The sequence below is a fragment of the Tinamus guttatus genome, unplaced genomic scaffold, assembly GCF_059628265.1.
Source record: "Tinamus guttatus ecotype Peru unplaced genomic scaffold, ASM5962826v1 Tinamus_guttatus_pri_ptg000049l, whole genome shotgun sequence".
Taxonomy (NCBI): Eukaryota; Metazoa; Chordata; class Aves; order Tinamiformes; family Tinamidae; genus Tinamus; species Tinamus guttatus.
The window spans coordinates 337,599-357,749 of NW_028288583.1; the positions used below are offsets into that span (position 1 = coordinate 337,599).

Genomic DNA, 20,151 nt, shown 5'->3' on the forward strand with positions numbered 1-20,151 from the left:
CTCGTCTTCCCTGTCCTTTTATCCTTGGTTAATTAAAGGCAAATCTCAGCAGAAGGAGTGCGACTCTTCAGACTGGAGCATTAATACCTCGGAAGCGGCCCTGAGCACTCGGAGGCAGCTTTGGAAATCCCGAGCAGAAAGAGGGTTTCTGTCTTGTGGCTCACCCACTTTGGCTCCCAGGATAGCAAACCCGGAGGCGATGGTGGATCCGGCTCCGTGCTCTGACTTTACAAAGGGATCAGCCCAATGGAGCTGCTTGGTTCCCAAGTCATCCCCATGGAGAAGCTAGGAGCTGGACCCGGGCCAAGCGGGTGTCTATAACATCCCAAACATCCCTCCCATCCGGCCTGGGACAAACACTATGGAAAACCCAATGGATGAGCTGGCAGCCTGGCATCCAGAGGGGTCTGCTCCAGGCGTGTCAGCCATGGATGGGAAGCAAACGCACCCGTTAAATGAGCCCCAGTGGCTGGTCCCCAACCTACATGACGAGCAAGAACAGTGCCAGGATTAGCACTTGCATGCCATAAATAACATAAATTGTGGAAAACATGTTTTTGCATATTAAATATACACCACCAGGCTGCTGATGGGGCAGGAACACATGGTCCCCTGGTGAGCCGGGCAGAGACCACCCTTGCTGTTTCTTCTGCAAAGACCTTGCGCTGTCCTCACCCAAGCAAGGAGGGACAAGGAGGTTGTCACTGTGTTGGGGAGCAAAGAGCACCAGAAAGCCACAAGAGGCCTGGCTTAAAAGATCCCATTTCTTGGCATTTGTGGGGAAAAGCGACAGGCAAGGAGGCTCAGGCAGGCTGATGCCTGCTGGCTCCTCTTGTGCATCTTTGTGTGACCTCTCTAGGCATCTCCCATCCGTCTGAGCTCATTTCCCTGGTCCCTTCCAGCAAGGATCTGGGGGCTTTTCAGTCCCTCCTGGCACGTGGAGTCGCATGAGCCACATGGAGGATGTCCTCTGCCTCACCGAGGAGCTGCACAACAGCAGGTCCAACTGGAGGTGCCTCCAGCCGGGAGCCAGATCCTACCTTCACCGACCAGCCCCATGGGGATCCAGCTTCCCCTGCGTGTCTTCTCTCCCCATATCAGCCACAAATATCTCTGTAATTACCCCACTTTTCTGCCCGATGAGGATCATGGACCCCATCCCAGTACTACTCTGGCTTCACCAAGGGTGAGATCTTGGATTCAAGGAGGGTGATGGAAGGAGCTTGGGCTTCCAAACTTATTGGAGTGCGGGAGGCTGTGCTGGGAGACCCCAGCCTTGGTTTAGGCTGCAGATATTTAGTATTTGAGTCACGCAGACTCCTAAATAGGAGGCACAGGATGTTATTTCTAGGGAAATTCCATTTCCTCGCTCTCTTAATGGTGGGCAAAGGCTCAGTCCCAAGCAAGGCAGACATGTCCTCTCCACCTGTCCTGCCCACAAGAGGATTTCTATGGCATTGACAGGGACACGGGACCAACCTGGTGTCCCTGTGTGACAAGCATCCTTCTCAGCACAACCTAGTGATGTTTCCACTCTTCTTTAGCAACTTCCTTCCAAAGAGCATTGGAAGGGATGGCGAGATCGGGAGGGCTGAGAAGCCTCACGTGGTCCTTGTCCCCATCGATTGGGCGCTCCCGCTACGACCTTGCTCCGAAGCTTCTTGCCTTCGCTGTCCTCAGCGGTTCAGCTCATGCTCACGACCGCCCTAATTATCAATAATGGATGAAGAGATCGATTAGTCACTTCCCTCCGACTCCTGGCTCCCCACCGTTGGCTGGTTTAGATGGAAACCTCTCCAAATTCCAGACGGTGCGAGAGTGAACCCCCCTCTCTCGGGATGAGCCACGGTGCTTATGCAGCGGGAAAATAAATTTCTCCTTCGCCTTTCCAGCCCTCCTGGTTTCCAGCCTCCCCTCCCGCCCCCTCCAGATGGGGTAAAGTTTGGGATGATGAACCCCCCAGCACTCCTTTTGCCCATCAGGCCTGGATCTGGGGGCTGGAGGCCAGTCCAACGAGTGGTCGTGGACCCCAGGAGCCTGGTGACACCCAGTGTGGCAGAGGGGACGTGAGTGACCCCAGAGGCTGTGTCACCGAGCAGGTCCAGGCTGGAACAGACAAAGCAGGAATAGGACCATGTACCCCCACCCACGGCAGCCGCCCGCCTCCTATCCCGCTTCCCCAGCTCCGGCTGCCGGGGCGGCTGCTGCGTCTGGATGGGGTAGGTCCCCCCTACCAGACCCCAGAGATGGGCCCTGGCCTGGAATAAGGATTGAGGGCAATTAAACCTCCTCCTCTTCCTGCTCTTCTTCCTCTTCCTCCTTCTCTCCTCCTCTTCCTCCTTGGAACCGCGCAACCATCACCCTCTCCCTAAATTCCTGTTTACCAGGTCAGGGGGGTAATTTCAGCAGGGTTTGGAGGGACAGAGAAGCAAGGAGCAGAGCCCAGGCCCTGCCTTCCTCCTGGCCCCCTTCCCCTGCCCTCGCTCCTTGGGTTTTTCCGCTCTCTTCTCTCCTTTTGGCTGCTCCCACTTCCCGGTGGCTCTTCCCACCAGGAAAGAGCCCAAAGGAAATCCGGAGGGCGACACTGAGGGCTGGCCCTTCCTCTTAATTAAGGGCTATCCCTGCCTCGGGAAAAAACCTCTAATTATTCCCTTGCTCCCAGAGGAGAATTAGTCATTGTTGGCCCCAAAAGGCGATTGCTTGTTTCTTAATTATTATTTTTTATTAGATTTTTTTTCTTTCTCATTCAGAAGCAAGAGGTCGACTTGCATTTCCCTGTCCGCCCACCACCAGGAGGAATTCCTAGTGGGAAGTGCTTTTAATTCCTTTCTCCATGTCTTTCTCAATAAGTCACGGGCTCTGAGCACACCAGGATGCACCTCACAACTGCTATTAGGGATTAATAAAATAAAACCAGGGAAAAATAAGATAAGGAAATACAATATAAAGAAATATAATATGAGGAAATCATTATTTGTCCTTAAACCCAGCTAAAGCAGGCAGCTCCATCCTGCATGGAAGCAGCAGCACATTCTACAGAGCTGGAAATTGCTGCTGACCCTCAATCTCCAAGCCAGAGCCGGGAGAGCACAGGGATGGGGATGGGAACTCCAGGTCTATCCCATGTCCCATGAGCTGCCACTTTGTCCAGCCTGATTTGGGGACATGGAGCAGCCGGGACCACTTTCAGGTGGGTGGGTGCAGGCCAGAGCCCTCAAAATTCCCTGAAAAATCGCAATGCTGGAGCCTGGAGCAGCGCACGGCTCTATGTGTGTGCAGCACCGTCCTCTCCTGGCTGCAGCTGAGGTGTCGCTGCGCGGGGCCCAGGCGTCTGGGCTGCAGCTGCCGGCGAAGCCGAGAGCAGCCCCTGGGCAGCAGCACCGGGACCCCCGCACGGTCCTTCCCACGGCGCGGTGCAGCCGGGGGCTCGCAGGGCGCAGGGAAGCACTTGCAGGCTTAATATATAGAGATATTTAATGTGTTTTATTTGTCTTTAGTCATTTCATTCCCATGGGTTTGGGCTGTCGGGGCTCAGAGGGCCCCGGGGGACTCAGAGGGCAGCAGCCGGGGACTAGGGGCACTCGGGCAGGTTGTCCCCCAGTCTGGTGGGATCTACGGGAACGTCGTGGACAGTCTGGAAACGAGGCATCCTGGCCTCAGCTGCTATATTTCCATCCTCCAGGCAGGGGCACTGTTGGATTTAATTCTTGGAATAGGCAATTTTGAGCTTGGCATAGTCATGGTCCCCTAAATGTCCCCAGAGGGGGCCCAAATGCCCCAGCAAGGTGAATTTAAGACTATTTGTGAATCCCTTTTACTTTCCTGGTTGTTTTTCAGAGCCTCCCTTGGCCACCAAGACCCCAGTGACCACAGAGGGGATGGAGGCTGCTCTGGAGACACCGTCTCAAGATTCTGCAGGGACCCACCATGAACTGAGCCTCCTCATCCTCTTTGCTGATTTTGATTTTGTTTTAGGTATATTTTATATATATATATATATATATATATATATATATATATATATATATATATATATATATAAATTTCAGCTGTCCCTACTGCAGGCTGGACAAGCAACAGCCTCGGAGCGGGTGAAAGGCAACCCGGGGGTGGCTACATCAGTGTCACCGTCCGCCCGGGATGCGGAGCAGAAGCCGCGGCCGAGGTGCCCTGGGGTCCAGAGGGGAGGTTAAGGTTTCGTGTCACCGATACGGAGCGACTTGGTTTCGGTGGCAGCTCCGCAAGGGTCACATCCCCGCAAGAGGAGCCGAGGGCCGCGGTGCCACATGGGGCATCGCGGCCAGGTCAGTGTGGGGACTGGGGCGCTGGGTGACATTATTTCTATCTCCCCCAGGGGATGGAGAGGAGGGGACGGGGCTCAGGTTGCCACATGGAGGGACAGCAGAGCTGGGCCCCGGGAAATCAGAGCAGGGAGGGAAAGCGATCGGGAAAGATTAGAGAGGGGAAATGCAAGGGACACAAGGTCCTGGGGGACACTAGGGCTGTCACCCTGCCCTAAACTCCTTACCTGTTCTGTACAAGTTAGGGATGGGAATTTATGCAGAGGAGAAGCAGGAAACTTTGCAAGAGGGAGATATGCCTGGCAAATCCAGCTCCGGGGATGGCAGCGAGGTGGGGAAACTGCTGCCCCTGTGGGAATAGGAGCCCCGGCAGCTCCGGCGGGGGAAGCAGCGGAGCCCGCTCCGCTCTGTCCCTCGCCCGGCCGGGCAGCGCTCGCGCTCACTCCGATGCAGCTCACGCGTGTGATGAAGTTATTGGGCATCAGGCCACACGCTCAGGCAGAGACCGAGAGCATCGCGCCTTCTCCCCCCACCTCCCTGCACGGGCTTGGATGCAAAATCCAGCCCCTCTGACATGACAAAGCGCGGGAGCTTCCAGGCTCCAGGAGGCAGCATGGAGCATCCGTGGCATCATGGAGCGGGAGCAGCCTGGGGCTGCACTGCCTGGGGACACCCTCATGGTCCCAATGGGCATCTGGCTGCCCAAATCCTGGGAAGCTTCAACTCTGAACCAAAATGAGGGGAGCCAGCAGTGAGCCTGGTGTGGAATTCAGCAAGGTATCCCATAGGGATTCCCTAGGGAAAACCTCCCTTATGCTTGTCCTGCTCTTCCCACCTGCTTTGGGAGATGCTCTCGGGCACCATGAGCCCCTATGTGGGAGCAGGGGCAGGAGCTGGGACCCTATACCTGGAATTGTCCCTTCCTGCCTGTGCCACAGCCTCATCCAGCTTGAAAAGTTGCCCAGAATGGGCAAATCCCCTCAAGGTCCCCCCTAAAAAACTCTAAAATCGAGTAGCAGAAAGACCAGAGCAGGACAGAAAGTGGGGGGAAAAGAGGTGGCGGCAGGAAAGGAGGCAGAAACACGACTCAGCGGTGCGAGCGCATCATTAATTCATTTGCCCATTAGCTATTAATGAGGTGCCTTTTGTCCCGCGCCCGCCGCTGTGACAACTTCAGCCCTTTCTGGTGGCGGCTCCGTGGCCGCCCGTCCCCGCGCTGACACGACGCTCGCTGTGTCGCCTCCGCGGCGCCGCCTCCAGCGCGGAGATCCCCCCCCTTGCCGCAGGGCACCCGTAACCTCTGGGAGATGCCCACGAGGTGGGACCGTGTCTTAGGGCTGCTGGATGGGGCTTGAAGGAGCTGGGAGACCTTTGGGGCTTCCTTGGGTGATAGGGTGACGCAAAGTAGCTGAGATGATGGTTTCACGTAAACTATGGAGCTCTCCTTCCAGCTCCTGCTGGGGATGGTCACAGAGGGACTGAGCATGATGCCTCATGTTGGCCATCTGAAGGTAGTAAGAAGAGGTGGGGAAGACCTGCTCAGCTTGGGCATCACACTCAGGCCTGGGTCTTCCTGCCACCTTCTCGCCCAGATGAAGTGAGACGATGGGCTTGCCCCATCCCACGTGATCCTGGAGGAAGGAACTCGAACCTGATCCCCATATCACAGACTCAGAAGGTTCCATCCAAGGCCGTCCTGTGACTTTGGCTTTTCCACGCTGGTGTCTGTTGCCACCATCCAGCTCATGGAGGAGGCAGCGAGTGGGATGGGACCACAGCCCACACCCAAGCAGGTAAGAGCTGCTCAACTCTTCGGTGTCCTTGAGTCTTACAAGACCTGTCCACTTCTAGACGTTGCTGCTAGGTGGGAATCCCATAACCACATGCTATCATGAAGCCCATGGAGCACTGAGGGAGACAAATCTACTCCCAAGGGATGAAGCTGCCGCTTTAGGGTATCCACTCAGGAGCCACGTGTTGGGGATGGATCTCTCCTGGGGCTGCTTTTGGAGGAATTTGGGGTTATTTTCTGCATGTGTGGCCACCAAATTGGTTAAAGCAGCCCTGCTCGCGGCACGTCTTCCTCGTGTTCCCTTTAAAGCCAAGGACGGCGAGATAAGATAGGGTTTCGCGGGGGTGTAGGATTTCCGAATCTGAGTCTTATCGGAGACAAACCCTTTCTTAATCCGTACCCGCGTGGCAGAGCCGAGCGGACACCGGCCACCGCCGCGTCCACCCACGCCGGCATCTCCTATCGCTTGAGGAGGAGCCGTAATTTAGGCTGATCGCTCCGCGCCACAGGTGAGTGATGGGGATTACTCTAATATCCCAGGCTTATAAAAGCCTGAAAGATTTTAATGACACCACGGGAGTGCAGCTGAGCCAAGAAAACAGGGAAAGGTCCTGCTTTAACCCCTTCATCATCTATAGGACATGGAAGAACCACCTGGCTGAGGCTCTTCCCGTTTGCATCCAGAAATGATGCTCGGATCATGTCTTTATACTAAGGAAATGATGGGATGTTTGGGGGTGATCCCAGGGGAACTGGGCCAAATCCATCCTATTTCCAGGGGACTTGATGCACTTTGCGCTAAGGAGATGCTCCTTGCTCAGCATTGGGTTCGTAGGCGCTGCCCGGCTCATGCGTGTGACGAGTTGCATGGTCTCAGCGTGCCCGTCACCCGCAGCGATGCCTGGGGCACCTTGCGGTAGGCAGGAGCCGCCTGGCAGATGCTGATCCAGCCTTTCCTTGGCAGGGAAAGGTTCCTTCCGCGCCGGGCACAGTTACGGTTATGGTTATCATCCTATTTCAGCTGGAAAAGCCCTGGCTCGGGTAACCTCCGGCAGCATCCTGGACACGTTTGGATTTTTTTTGTCCCTCCCTGACAAAGGGCGCATGGACCGGGAGGGGATTCCCTGGGACATTTTGTTTGCACCGTTGTTGTCGATATGATTGCCAAAACCTGGCATTTTTCCCTCATTGCGGAGAATCTTAAAGCGCAGTTTCTAGTTGCTCACTTTGAAAAATGTTGCTTGGAACTATTTTTAATGCAGGTTTCTGTATGGGCAAAACCTCAGTGGAATATAGCCTGCTTTCTCTAGGGGAATAATTGGGAATAATAGGAATAATAACAATAATAGTATTGATGATTTGCAGATCGAGTGCACTTGCTGGGGGTCTGAGCCTTTCCCTGCATGCATTTAACAGCCTGAAATTATTGGAGACCTGTGGCTTTTGTAAGCAATCTCTGCTGTGAGATGAATCTTTCCGAGAGCAATTCCCAAGGTGGTCCTTAGGCACAGGGTTGAGGTTGATTCCCTAATTTACCCATTCAGACCTGCTCCCGTTGCATGTGCAGAAACCAGGATTTGGAGGCAGTGGGGGGAAAGCACAGCCCAGAGCATCCTTTGGGATGTGGAAAGGCCCCCTGACCCACAAAATGTGCAAATGGGACCGAAAACACATCCTGGGCTGCAGCTTCCCGACGCTCCAGCGGGTGGGAAATTGCCCCTCCACCTGCAGACCTCCAGGAAAGGCAGATTTTCCCATGTCTGAAGGCAAAGTGGGACTTTTCCATCCCGGGCACACAAGCAGCATTGGGCAGGCGGCCGCGGGGTCCCCGCCGGGGGCTCCTGCTTTTCCATCGCCGTCGGAGCAGCCGGCACATTAATCCTCTGAGCCTGTTTGCAGCAGCCAGGCTGCACTGGGCAGATTTCGAGCGGCTCTGCTTGGGGCATCCCCTCGTCCTCCTCATCCGGAGCCCGTTCCCAGGCTCGGGGAGGAGAATGAGGGCACGGAGTCCCACTGGGCTCACGTGGGTACCGGCATCGCCTTTCCGCCGGAGCAGAGCCACCGTCCTCCCTGCGCCGCTCCGGCACCGGGCGAGCCCAGGGCCCTGGCGAGCGGAGCCCAAGGGCACGGGGTACCCAGGGCTCCGGGGTCCCGCGCGCCGCGACGATGGAAGCGGGGGGACCCCGCTCGCCGCAGCGGGATGAGGAGCACGCGCCGGCCGGGTTCGTTGCAGCATCCTTGGGGTCATTTTTTTGCTTGGGAGAGGGGTGGTGGGGATGAAGGGGATGAGCGCAGCTTGTTCTTGGGAAAACAGCGGGATCGGAGCGGGACGGCCCGTGTTGTGTGTGACTCCCGCTGTGGAGGGTCCTGCCTGTGCCTGTCCCAGCTATAATTCCCGAGCTCGCCGGGACGGAGGGGTCGAGGGCACCGTTAAAACCTGCTAAAGAGCCGCTATGTCCATCAGAGGATGATCCTCAGCCCTGGGGGACGCACGAGTTTGGACCCCGGCGCCCCGACCCCAAACTTAGCCGCTTTGCGCTGCCGCGGCTGCGGAAACCGGGACGATGCAGATCGCGGCACGGCCTCATTTCTGCCTTTGCTCTCCGCGCGCCGGTGACCTCCCGCTCGCTTCCCGCGCTGGTTTTGGCTCTGGCCGCAATCTCCTGGGAGGCTCCTGCCCTTGGAGAGGCGCCAGCACAAGAGCAGCCAGATTTTGGGGGTGGACAAGGTCGCTCCTGGGCACTAGGAGTGGGTTGAGGACACGGACCTGGTTCTGCAGAGGGGACAGAGACAGGGACGGGGATGGGGACGAGGATGCTGCTGCTTCTTCCCTGATCCCAAAGCACTTTTGCAAAGAGCAGGAAAGTTGAATCCACGGATTCAGGCTCACGTCTTGTGAGCCAGCTAATCACGGCGCTTGCAAAGCGTCAGAGCTCACCCGAGCGCACGGAGCCCTTTGTGCCCGACGTGTTTTAGCGCCAGCTTAACCCCCTTTTCCTCCCTTTTTCCCCTTGGATCAGCAGCTCCCAACTACGGTGGGGGGGGTCCCACTCTCGGCCCTGCGTTGGCTCCTCCACAAATCTCGTTTGGCACCGTCTGCCTGCGGCTCCCGGCGCGGTGCCCGCCGAGCCCTCTCCTCTCCATTAAATTACTGCCTGCCCCGGTTAATCCCGAGCTGATTAATTTGGGCTCTGTGTCTGGGCCTCCGTCGGGTTTCATCCGCCTTGCGGTGTGTACAGCATGTATCGGGCTTGCCCTTAAGCTGATTTTATATATATATATTTATATATGCTTAAAAACAGGGGGAGGAAGGGTTGGAAATTGCCAGCTTTCACCAGGTCTTCCCTCTGAGCATCCCCGAGGGCTTTGGCACACGGACTGCCTGGTCCTTTTCCCTGGAGCCCAAATTCCTGTCCATCCATCGCTCTGGCGGACTCGGGATGCGGGGATTGGGGAAAAGGCATCATCCTCTGCCCCCTTGCTTGCAGCAGGAGGGATGCAAGTGCCCCCTCACCCAGCTCTCCCGCTTGCTGCCACACCTGCAGCTTGTCCCCCGTCCCCAGCCCTGGCCAGGCTGCAGGGGCCGTGGGTGTGATGAGTGGGTCAGTGCTCAGAACTGCCCTAGGGTAGTTGGGGACCTGCTGTGAAATGTTTCCAAGCCCTGTGTGGCTGTGGGGAGAATTGCACGGATGCAGGATGGAGGTTTAACCAAAGGCAGGAGGGGAAAAAAAATCCAAAAAACTCCACCAAAAAAAGAAAGGAAAAGGAAAAAGGAAAAAGGAAAAGGAAAAGGAAAAGGAAAAGGAAAAGGAAAAGGAAAAGGAAAAGGAAAAGGAAAAGAAAAAGAAAAAGGAAAAGGAAAAGGAAAAGGAAAAGGAAAAGGAAAAGAAAAAGAAAAAGAAAAAGGAAAAGGAAAAGGAAAAGGAAAAGGAAAAGGAAAAGGAAAAGGAAAAGAAAAAGAAAAAGAAAAAGAAAAAGAAAAAGAAAAAGAAAAAGAAAAAGAAAAAGAAAAAGAAAAAGAAAAAGAAAAAGAAAAAGAAAAAAAAGAGCCTGACTTCCCTACAGGATGGGACGGGTTTGAAGGAGCAATTTAGGTCCTGGCCGTCCCACGCACGGCCCCGGGGCTCCTCCGGGACATGGAGGGGGACTCGGTCCTCTCATTACCAACATGGAAAAGGGACGAAGGACAGAACCGAAGCTGGCGCAAGGGGGGGATTCAGGTGACGGATCCCGCCGGAGCAAAGGAGCGTCAGCGCGGAGAACTGTGCCAGCGCCGCCTCCTCCCCAGGGCAGCGCGAGGAGGATGAGGAGGAGGGGGGTGCTGGGATGAAGGCTGCAGCACGCCCTGATTCCCGCCTGCCCCAAAGCATCTGGATGCCTAAAAGCCAAAACGGGCAATGAGGGGACAAGAATAACCCCCATCAAGTGGTAACATTCGGCAGGGCAGCTCAGCCTTAACTTATTTATCTATTAACGGTGCCCATAAGCCCCACGGCACCGGGGCAGCAGCCAAAGGGCGGCCACGTCCCCGCCGCTCCGGCCGCCCTGGACTATGATGTCCCGCTTGGCGGAGCCACCGGGGCCACCAGCGCCGCGGAGCCACTGGCACAGATGGGCCACCTGGCCAGGAGCCCCTGGCTCCCGCGGCCGTGGGCTGCAGTTAGGTCGGTGTCAGCAGGGGATTCTCCTCATTTCCACCCTGTTAGCACCGTTATTAATTAAAAATCGTATTTTTTTAAGGGTTATAACATGCTGCAAATCTTTTAGGGACCCTGGGTTTTTTTCCCTGGGGTGATGCTGGGGCGGAGGCTTCCAACCTCATTAGGGGCTGCCAAATCCCCCTGCTCTCCAGTACAGTGAAGTCGACAGCAGTGACATTAAATGTCATTAAGTGACAGCGGTTGCTTTATTTTGAGTGGGCAAGACTGGATCCCCACTCCCCCCATACACCCCTATATGTGTTTAACATCACTCCTCCTAGCCACACGCTGGCTCCTGCTTGTCCCTTGTGGGAATGGGGGCAAATGTGGCCCCAATTTAAGGAATTTGCTGGCCAGGAAAAAAATGCACACGGGCTCTCGGAATGACCTTTCCTTCTTTCTGCCTCGCTTGAGGCTTTTTTACCCACCTCTCCCTGGCCAGGGATTTCAGCTAAAGGGTATTAGTTAATCAGATTCTGCCAAGCAGATGTTAGGTGATTTAGGAGAGGGGGACGGAAAAAAAATGAGCCGACTTTGTAGCTCAGACCTCGGAGGTGGGAGCAGCTCGGATTTGTCCCGGGCCACCGTTTTACAGCTTTGGGAAGTGCTGCTCCCTTTGCCCTCCATTTCAAACCAGGGGTCCACGGGGTTTTGGAAGGCTGGGATAGCCTAAAAGGGGGACCCTGGATGGTGAAGGTGTATTTTGGGGTGGGAATGTGCTCCTCTGGCTGTTCCTGGTGGCTCCCAAGCCCTCCCGCACCACCACAAGCCTCTTGGCATCGGCGGAGCGCGCGCTCGCGGTCCTCCCCGCGCGGTGCCAGCGCGCGGCATTAGGAGCCAAGCGCCGTTAATGCTGCAAAATGCCCAGCTCATCCCGCAGGGCTCAGCGAGGAGGCGGCTGCACGGGCCGCCTAAGCCGCTCCCGAGCGCGCGGGTCCCTCCACCGCGGGTCCCTCCGCCAGGGAGGGGACAAATGCGGGGGTTTTCTGCAGCTCTCGGATGCTGGCACTGGGTTTCCAAGCCTGGCTTGCCAAGAACACGGAGCAAGGGGGAAAAACAGGCACAAAAAACAGAGCAAGAAGCAACTGCACGGAGATGGAGCCTTAGGGACACCAAAGTTAAGGAATCCAGGGCTTTAAGGAGGGCTGCCTTGGTTTATGGCCCCCAAGGCAGCAAATCATGGGTTTGCTGAGTAAAGAGAAAGGTTGAGCCCTCAGCTGGGTGCCAGCAGCTCTGCAAGGATTTGCCTTCTTCAATGGCAATGAGATGGGGAGGAGAAGGATCTGCAGCCAGACCGGGTGTTCACATCTGCTTCTGCAACAGAGCTGGGCCAAGGGCTCTGCCATTTTGTCCCTACCCAACTACATCTACCTTGTCCCTACCCAGCTGTGTCTGGTTTGTCCCTACCCAACTTGAACAGCAGGACCTGGGCTGGAGGAACGGGAAAGGAAAATTAGAGAGATCCAATTTTGGTTAAACAAGGAGGTTCTGGAGGTCGGCAGGGATTTCAAGAGCCTCTGGAAACTCCGGAAAGTGGAAATGATGAGTGGATATGTCCAAGCAGCGTCACTGCAGCAGGACCAACCCTATCCTATCAGTGTCCGACAGTTCTGCAAAGGGGTTAAGGTGTCCGTGGAGAGCAGCCTCTGCTTTTCCACCCAGACGTGGCCTAAATTGCATCGCTATTCTGGGCAATTCAGGGCAATTTGGCTTTTTTTTTCAGTCCTTCTCTCTGAACTTTGCTGGTGAGGAAAGCAGCCTGTCCTTGACGATTGGTGCTCACATGTAGGAGTGAGCACCCCAGTGTGTCCTGTGTTTTTCGTTCATTTGTGGAAAAATACATCTGCAGGGGAAAGAGGGGGAGAACAGAGATCTTAGAGACCTCCCAAGAAATCAGAGGTCTGAGTTGGCTGGAAAGGTCCCGTTTGCTGGGTAATTCGCCCCAGGGCAGTTCCCCATTAATCACTGGTTTCTCTTTGCATTTCTCCCAAAGCAGAACAGGTCATTGCCCAGTGCCATAACTCGGTCTGGTGCCGAGGCTCTGCTGTGACGTTGCTGAGGTTGAGTAAAGCAGTTGCTGCAAGTTGGGGTGATGGGTGCCCAGCAGAATTTTGGGTGCCGGAGCCTTTTGCATCGGCAATGACACAGGGACCTTCACATCGCCATCCATGAGACACACTTGGAATGACCTGAGACCATTCTAGGAAGGAGACCTAAGAGAGCTCTGGAGGATGTTTAGCACCTCAGCCTTGGCCTACAGCCGTTTTGGTGGGGAAAGGACAGATGGGGCATCCGCATCCATCTCCACCTTCCCCCTTATCCTTGGGTTCTGTAACCACTTTTGGGAAGTTTACTGAAAATAAAGACCTGTGTAAAGCATCCTGAGCTGAAATACAGGCTGGAAGTCTACTGCACTGGCCAGCCAATTAAACCAGCTTTTTTTGTTTGTTTGTTTGTTTGTTTTGTTTTAGTGCTATCTTTTCTGACCTCAGCTCTGCCCTGTTCTTTTCAGCATGCACAATTCATCCCTGTCTCCTTGTCCCTTTGCTTGCAGATCCTCGTAGCGTGGGAAAGACACAAGCTGCTGGGATCCGGCCCGGGGATTTATGCCGCTAATCTGATTAGTGTATGATGGACGTGTCCAGTTGGAAGGAGATGGAGGTGGCACTAGTCAGTTTTGACAACGCGGATCAGATCGTGGAGGACCCCTGTTATTCAAACGACCTCAGTCCTGCCGGGCAGTCGCGGAAAGGCCACGCCAGCTGCGCCAACCTCCTCTCCAACTGGAGGATCCTCATCAACAGCGAGAACGCCAACAATGAGACCATCTTCTCCCGGTTCTCCGCGGAGTTCAGCGAGCACCTGGTGGGGGAGCGGGTGGGCATGGACGAGGGGGATCAGCGCGTCATCATCAACATCGCTGGGCTGAGGTTCGAGACGCGGCTCAAGACGCTCAACCAGTTTCCTGAGACCTTGCTTGGGGACCCCGAGAAGAGGATGCGGTACTTTGACTCCATGAGGAATGAGTATTTTTTTGATAGGAACAGGCCCAGTTTTGATGGGATCCTGTACTATTACCAGTCCGGTGGGAAAATCCGGCGCCCAGCCAATGTCCCTATCGATGTCTTTGCTGATGAAATCACCTTCTACGAGCTGGGTGATGAAGCCATGGACCAGTTCAGGGAGGATGAAGGGTTTATTAAGGACCCTGAGACTCTCCTACCGACCAATGAATTTCATAGGCAATTCTGGCTGCTCTTCGAGTACCCTGAAAGCTCCAGTGCAGCCAGGGGTGTAGCTTTGGTCTCCGTCTTGGTCATCGTCATCTCCATCATCATCTTCTGCATGGAGACCCTGCCAGAGTTCAGGGAAGAAAGAGAGTTTAGGTCCCCCAATGAGTTTGCTAAGAATGCAACAGACACCTTGCTGACCCACAGCACCTTCACGGACCCTTTCTTCGTCATAGAGACTGCCTGCATTATCTGGTTTTCCTTCGAGCTTTTCGTCCGGTTCATTGTGTGCCCCAGCAAGACCGAGTTCTTCAGGAACATCATGAACATCATCGACATTGTGTCCATCATCCCCTACTTTGTGACACTCACTACTGAGCTGATCCAGCAGAGTGAACTCAACGGGCAGCAGAACATGTCCTTAGCCATCCTGCGGATCATCCGCTTGGTGCGGGTCTTCCGCATCTTCAAGCTCTCGCGGCACTCCAAGGGGCTGCAGATCCTGGGGCAGACCCTCAAGGCCAGCATGCGGGAGCTGGGCCTGCTCATCTTCTTCCTCTTCATCGGCGTCATCCTCTTCTCCAGCGCCATCTACTTTGCGGAAGTGGACGAGCCGCAGTCCCATTTCTCCAGCATCCCCGATGGCTTCTGGTGGGCCGTGGTGACGATGACAACCGTGGGCTACGGAGACATGTGCCCGACCACCTTGGGCGGGAAGATCGTGGGGACTCTGTGCGCCATTGCCGGCGTCTTGACCATCGCCCTGCCCGTGCCCGTCATCGTCTCGAACTTCAACTACTTCTACCACCGGGAGACGGAGAACGAGGAGAAGCAGATCCTGCCCGGGGAGGTGGAGCGGATGCTGGCGAGCGTGGGGACGGGAGCCGGCAGCGTGGAGTCGCTCAACAAGACCAACGGCGCCTACCCTCGCGACAAGGCCAAAAAATGACGCTCGTGGCTGCGATGGGACTGGGGGCTTTCGCGTGGGATTTGCCACCTGAGGTATCAAACATCTGCACGCTGATTTTTTTTTTTTTAACCAAACGTGCTGCTTTTTTTTTGGCTTTTTTTTTTTTTTTAGACATTTTCAATCCCTGAATTCCTGTGGTTCTTCAAATAAACACCATCTTTCTTATCTCTCTTCCCTGCCCATCAGTCTGTTTTTTTATTATTTGATGCTCATCTGCTTGACATTTAGCTTCTCTGCTCGTGGCATCAGGGTGGATTTCCCCATGGAAGCAGAGATGCAGATTTCTCCTGCTTCCAGCTGGGGAAAAAAGGCTAAAATGATCTGCCCAGGGCCACTGACCTGCCCTGTGAGGTGAGGATGGGCCCAACTCCCCTCCTTCTGGAAGCCGAGGTTAGGATTTTGCTGGCAGATCTGATTAATCCATTAAATGTTTCCTCTCCACCTGCCCCTCCGGATCTGGAGCTCTGAGCAGTTCCCAGATACGGGACTTATCTGGCTAAATAAATAATAGTAATAAAAAAGACAGAAAATATATATATACCAAAGCGATTTGTGCAGCTGGGCGGGCAGTGCCTCGTGGGGCTAGGACGGGACGGATGAGGACCTGCCACGATGGTCACCATGGCCAGGACACGTGGTCTGATGCCCACAGGGATTTTCTGATGGAAGAGCTGAGCTTTGAATGGGGAAAAGTGATTTATTCCCATCTCTCCGTTCTCGCTCTGCTCCTCTCATGTCAGCACGTTTTGCTCCGAAGGAAACATCTTGTTCCAGCCTCGCTCTTTCCATTGGCTCCTTTTTTTTTTGATGTTTCTGCTTGCATTAAGATCACAGTTTCTCATGCCGCGTCCACACATCTGCCTTTATAGCCCACATCTGTTATGTGCGATGTCTCGTCTCCTCCAGGTTTGACATTCTCATTACTCGACGTGCCAGCACATCTTGTTCATGTTGCCTTGCAATTTCATTCAGGAAGGGGGCTGTGAAAGATGGCTCTTTAATTAATTAATTAATTAATTAATTTCTTCCTGGTCTGATGGAAGGGCTGAGTTGGGATGAGCTGGGATTTGTTTTTTTTTCCCAGCGGCAGAAATCCTGCTGCAAAGATCCCGCGGGAGAGGTTTAGGCTCCGGGATGAGCCCCCTCTCTCCTGCTCGCCTCCGGGTTCCACCATCCTCTTCCTCACGCCATTCCCAGCACCCTGCAGACCTCGTCCTGGGCATGAGGAGTCACAGGAGCCTTTAACCTCCTTCTCACCTTGCTCCAGTGTGGGAGAGATCCCTGCATCCCATCCCACTGAGGCACCCCCAACTCTGAGCCACTCACTGCCCACTACCTTCCTGCCACCTACACACTGATAATTTATTTATCTTTACCCTTTTCCTCCTGTTTCCAGCAACTCTTAAACTTTTTACGTTATTTTCATTTCATTTTTTTTTAATTTCCTTTTTATTCTTAGGACTCCCCGAGCTTCACTCCCCAGCTATCAGCGCTGAAGCACTTTTGGCTTTCGCCCCTTGGGAACTGGTCACGGGCCATGCAGGAGGGATGGGGTTGGGTTCAGCCTGCTTGGTATGGAAAAGCTCTGCAATTCCCCCTGCTCCCTTAGCAAAATAGGGCCTGGAATGAGGGGGACCGGGAGGGATGGAGGGATGGATGGATGGAGGGATGGATGGATAGATGGATGGAAGGATGGATGGATGGATGGATGGATGGATGGATGGATGGATGGATGGACGGATGGATGAAAGACCTGAATCTTATTAACTTGTAAGCTTTATTCTCAAATAAATGAAAATATGCTTCAATGCATGCAGAAAATTCTGTTTATTTGGGCCCAGCTTTTTGTGCTCGTGGCACAAGAGGGCACCAGGGAGGTGACACTCCGGTCTGGACACATCCCTGGCCATAACCCCAACCTGCACACATGTCCCCCCACTGGGATGAACCCTGTGTCCGATTTTATTCTCCTGTCACATGTCCGGTCTCAGAGTGCTAAAAAGGGGGAAAAGAGGAGCAAGAGCCCAAAACACCCCCGAAACAGGTGCTGAGCAAAGGAAGCTGCTGCTCGGTGGGGTTGGGGTTGGGTCGCAGCTTTTGGAGCATTTTCGGCTGGAAAACATCTGTGTGACATGAACTAAAGCAAAAAAAACCCAAACTGCCCCTTTTCCATTTTTTGCAAACCTGGAGGAAAGCCAGAAATAGTTAATAAAACTGAGCCAGCCCCGCTTTGTTCTTCCTCAGAGGAAGAAGGTGACTTAAAACAAACAGAAACCCATAAAGCTGCATTTTTTTCTACACTGTTATGAAAAGAAAGGTGTTTTTTCCTCTAATTGTTCTCCCCTCCGGTTTGGTAGGGGACTCCTTGCTGTTTGCTAGGGACTAAGTGGCAGGTCGGCCTCTATTATATTTTTAATAACCTTTCAAAGCAATCAAACGACTATGACAAAAAGCCCCACTTTTGCTGCATTAAAAATAAATACATAAATAAGCAAAACCAAGCCATGTGTGCAATTCTTTATTGTTTTCACCCAATTCACAACATCTGGCTGAGATAGGGAGAGGAGAAAGGAGGAAGGGGAAAGGTTCAGCCACATCAATGGCACCAATTAAGTGATAATAATTAATAATAATAATTTGTATTAATGCTATCTATTGGGCACTGCAAAACTCTTCCCAGAGGGAGATCTTGGAGGGTGCATTTGGCATGAGTTTGGGGGGGCATTTTGCAAAGATTTGGGGGACTTTTGCAGAGATTTGGAGGAGTTTTGCAAAGTTTGGGGATGTTTTGCGAAGGTTTGGGGTGTTTTGTAAAGGTTTGGGGTGTTTTGCGAAGCTTTTGGGGCCCCGCGTGCCTAGAAGTCGATGTTCTTGAAGTCGAGCGAGCAGCGGTAGCGGCCGTCGCCGAAGCGGGAGCAGGTGAGGTTGGGCGAGCAGGGGCAGCTGTGGTGCTGGCGCTTCCCGAAAAAAGGCACCTGTGGGAGGAGATGCGGAGAGACGGCAGCGTCAGGGCTCCGGTCCCGGAGCTGCAAAAACGAGATTTTTTTTAAAAAAAATTTCTTTTTACATTTTGCAAAGGGGAAAAATGAGCTTTTCCTGCTTGTACCTGCAGCCCTAGGGAGATGGGAGGGACCCAGCAGGGAAATTTTTCTTCTCTGTGCTCGGATGCAACCTAGGGAAATACCCTCACCATAGCACCATAAAACCTTGTGGGAAATCAACTTTTTCCATGAAGAACTTCCCATGGGATGCAGGTGGCCCTGGGCAGCAGGTGCTGCATGGCCAGGGCTGAGCTTAGGTCAGATTTATCCCGGGGAGTTGAAGAAGCAGCAGCTGGAAGGAATTTTCCGCACGTCCCTTTGGGCCAGCAAAGTGTCAGAAGCCACTTAAGCCTGGAAAATTTATCCCTGCTTCTGCACTGGGGAGAGATTTAAGGGAGATGGGGCTGGAATGAGCTCCTGATCCCTCCGAGCAGGATCGATGGCTGCGGCAGCACCGAATTCCTGGAGGAATTGGGAGAATAAATCACCAGTCGAGCTCTGTATCCTGGTGATGGATGGGCCAGCGGAGGGGTCTGGAGCAGGACTCCGGCAGGGAGGGTTTGGAGGCATCTGAAGCTGATGTGCTCCAGATGTCATTGCTATTTGGGAGCATTTGGCGCAATTTTGCCGGCACCGACAAGCACCTGCGCTGGCTCCGTTCGCATTTTCCTGCCGGCTTCAGCCATCCCATCCCAGCTCGCCCCAAGCCGGAGCATCCCGGCAGCTTTCCGGGTACCTTGTGGCTGGAGGGGTGGCACTCGTCGCCCGCGCGGCCCAGCGGGGTGCACATCCGCAGGCCCCGCAGCCAGAGGCTCACGGCGCAGCAGGTCCCGCTCCCGCACTGCGCGTCCCGCTCGCAGGCCTGCGGAGAGCCAGAGCAGCCGCAAAAACCCCTTTTCCAGCCCGTTTGCCTGATTCCACCCCCCCTGCACAACCTAGTGGCTGCGTTCGTTTCCCCCTTCCTTGCACAAAGTGCAGGTCCAGGGATCCCAAAATGCAAAATCCCACCCTGCCAGTTGCCTCCTCTCCAAGGATTTATCCCAATTCCAGAGGGATAAGGACAACACAGGGCTCCAGCTCTCCCATTCCATCTTCCTCCCCCCCCCCGCCTTCCACTCTCCCCCCCACCCAGGGGGTTTCCCTGCTGAATTTTTTCATTTCCCTGGATTTTTCCATTTCCCACTGTGCTGAGAAGCAAAACCTGCAGAAAAAAAAGCATACACTGGAGTAGTATTTGGGAACAACTGGGATTTGTTTAAGGAAGAAAAGTGAAGGAGCGAATAATGAAGTGCAAAAAAAAAAAGCCTCCAAAACCAAAGCCTATAGAAAGCCAGAGCAAACTTTTCCATCTCCTTTTTTCCTGGGATCTCACTGCAAATTTAAGTGGGGGAAGAAGCAGAGGGGTCATTTTCCTTCTTCTTTGCAGACCCTTTGGTTTTTGGCAGCGCTGCTGGGCTTTGCAGCAGGGTCAGCGACGCGGCGTCGGCTTTTCCTAGTGTCACCCCGGGAATTCGGGATGGAAAAGTCGGGAGCAGATAAAACCCCCATGCTCATTGCTAAAAATAGATACAGAAACTAAAAAAAAATATGCTAAAATGGCAGCTTTAAGGTAAAGCAAGAGAAACGAGCGGCGCTTGGAGGGTGGCGCAAGCCCCGGCGTGGCTTTGGGACACCCTGGGGACCGTGTCCCGCTGTCCCGCGCCCGACTTACCCCCGTGATGACGGCGCAGCGCTGCCAGGGCAGCAGCAGCAACAGGCAGACGCCCTGCAGGACCCTGCGCATGGTGCCGGGCCCAGCCGCGTCCCCGGCTCTGCCGAGGCCCATCCCGCCCGTCCTATATAACCCCCCGCGGCACTGCGGGATTTTTCCATGATTTTTCCCCCCCAATCAGCTCGGGGGAAACCGATGAGACCTGAATCTCTAATGGCTGAAAAGAAAAATTAATAAAACACCCCCAAAAACATATAAATAAGAGAGCATCGTCCCGCCCTCACCAATCACCCAGGGTTATTTAAGCGAGCGCAGCTGTGGGCTGCAAGCGCATCTATAGACACATCCATTTCTCCCCGACTGATGCACCTAAGAGGCAAAAAAAATCGTGGTTTTTTTTTGATTA

General features: G+C 54.2%; 2 protein-coding genes and 1 long non-coding RNA gene across 3 annotated transcripts in view; 2 read left to right on the top strand and 1 right to left on the bottom strand.

The window, feature by feature from the left end:
• The window catches only part of LOC148595876 (uncharacterized), a 355,837-nt gene that overhangs the window by 192,028 nt on the left and 143,658 nt on the right, over positions 1–20,151 (top strand). The gene's annotated exons all lie outside the window — the stretch shown is intronic.
• Positions 13,422–14,972, top strand: KCNA10 (potassium voltage-gated channel subfamily A member 10). Its single transcript, XM_010213631.2, has one exon. The coding sequence runs from the start codon at positions 13,422–13,424 to the stop codon at positions 14,970–14,972; it is 1,551 nt and encodes a 516-aa protein (XP_010211933.2).
• On the bottom strand, positions 17,849–19,817 carry PROK1 (prokineticin 1). The gene is made up of 3 exons (XM_010213632.1): positions 19,746–19,817; positions 18,771–18,896; positions 17,849–17,968 (listed from the first exon to the last, which is right to left on the bottom strand). The coding sequence occupies exons 1-3, from the start codon at positions 19,815–19,817 to the stop codon at positions 17,849–17,851; spliced, it is 318 nt and encodes a 105-aa protein (XP_010211934.1).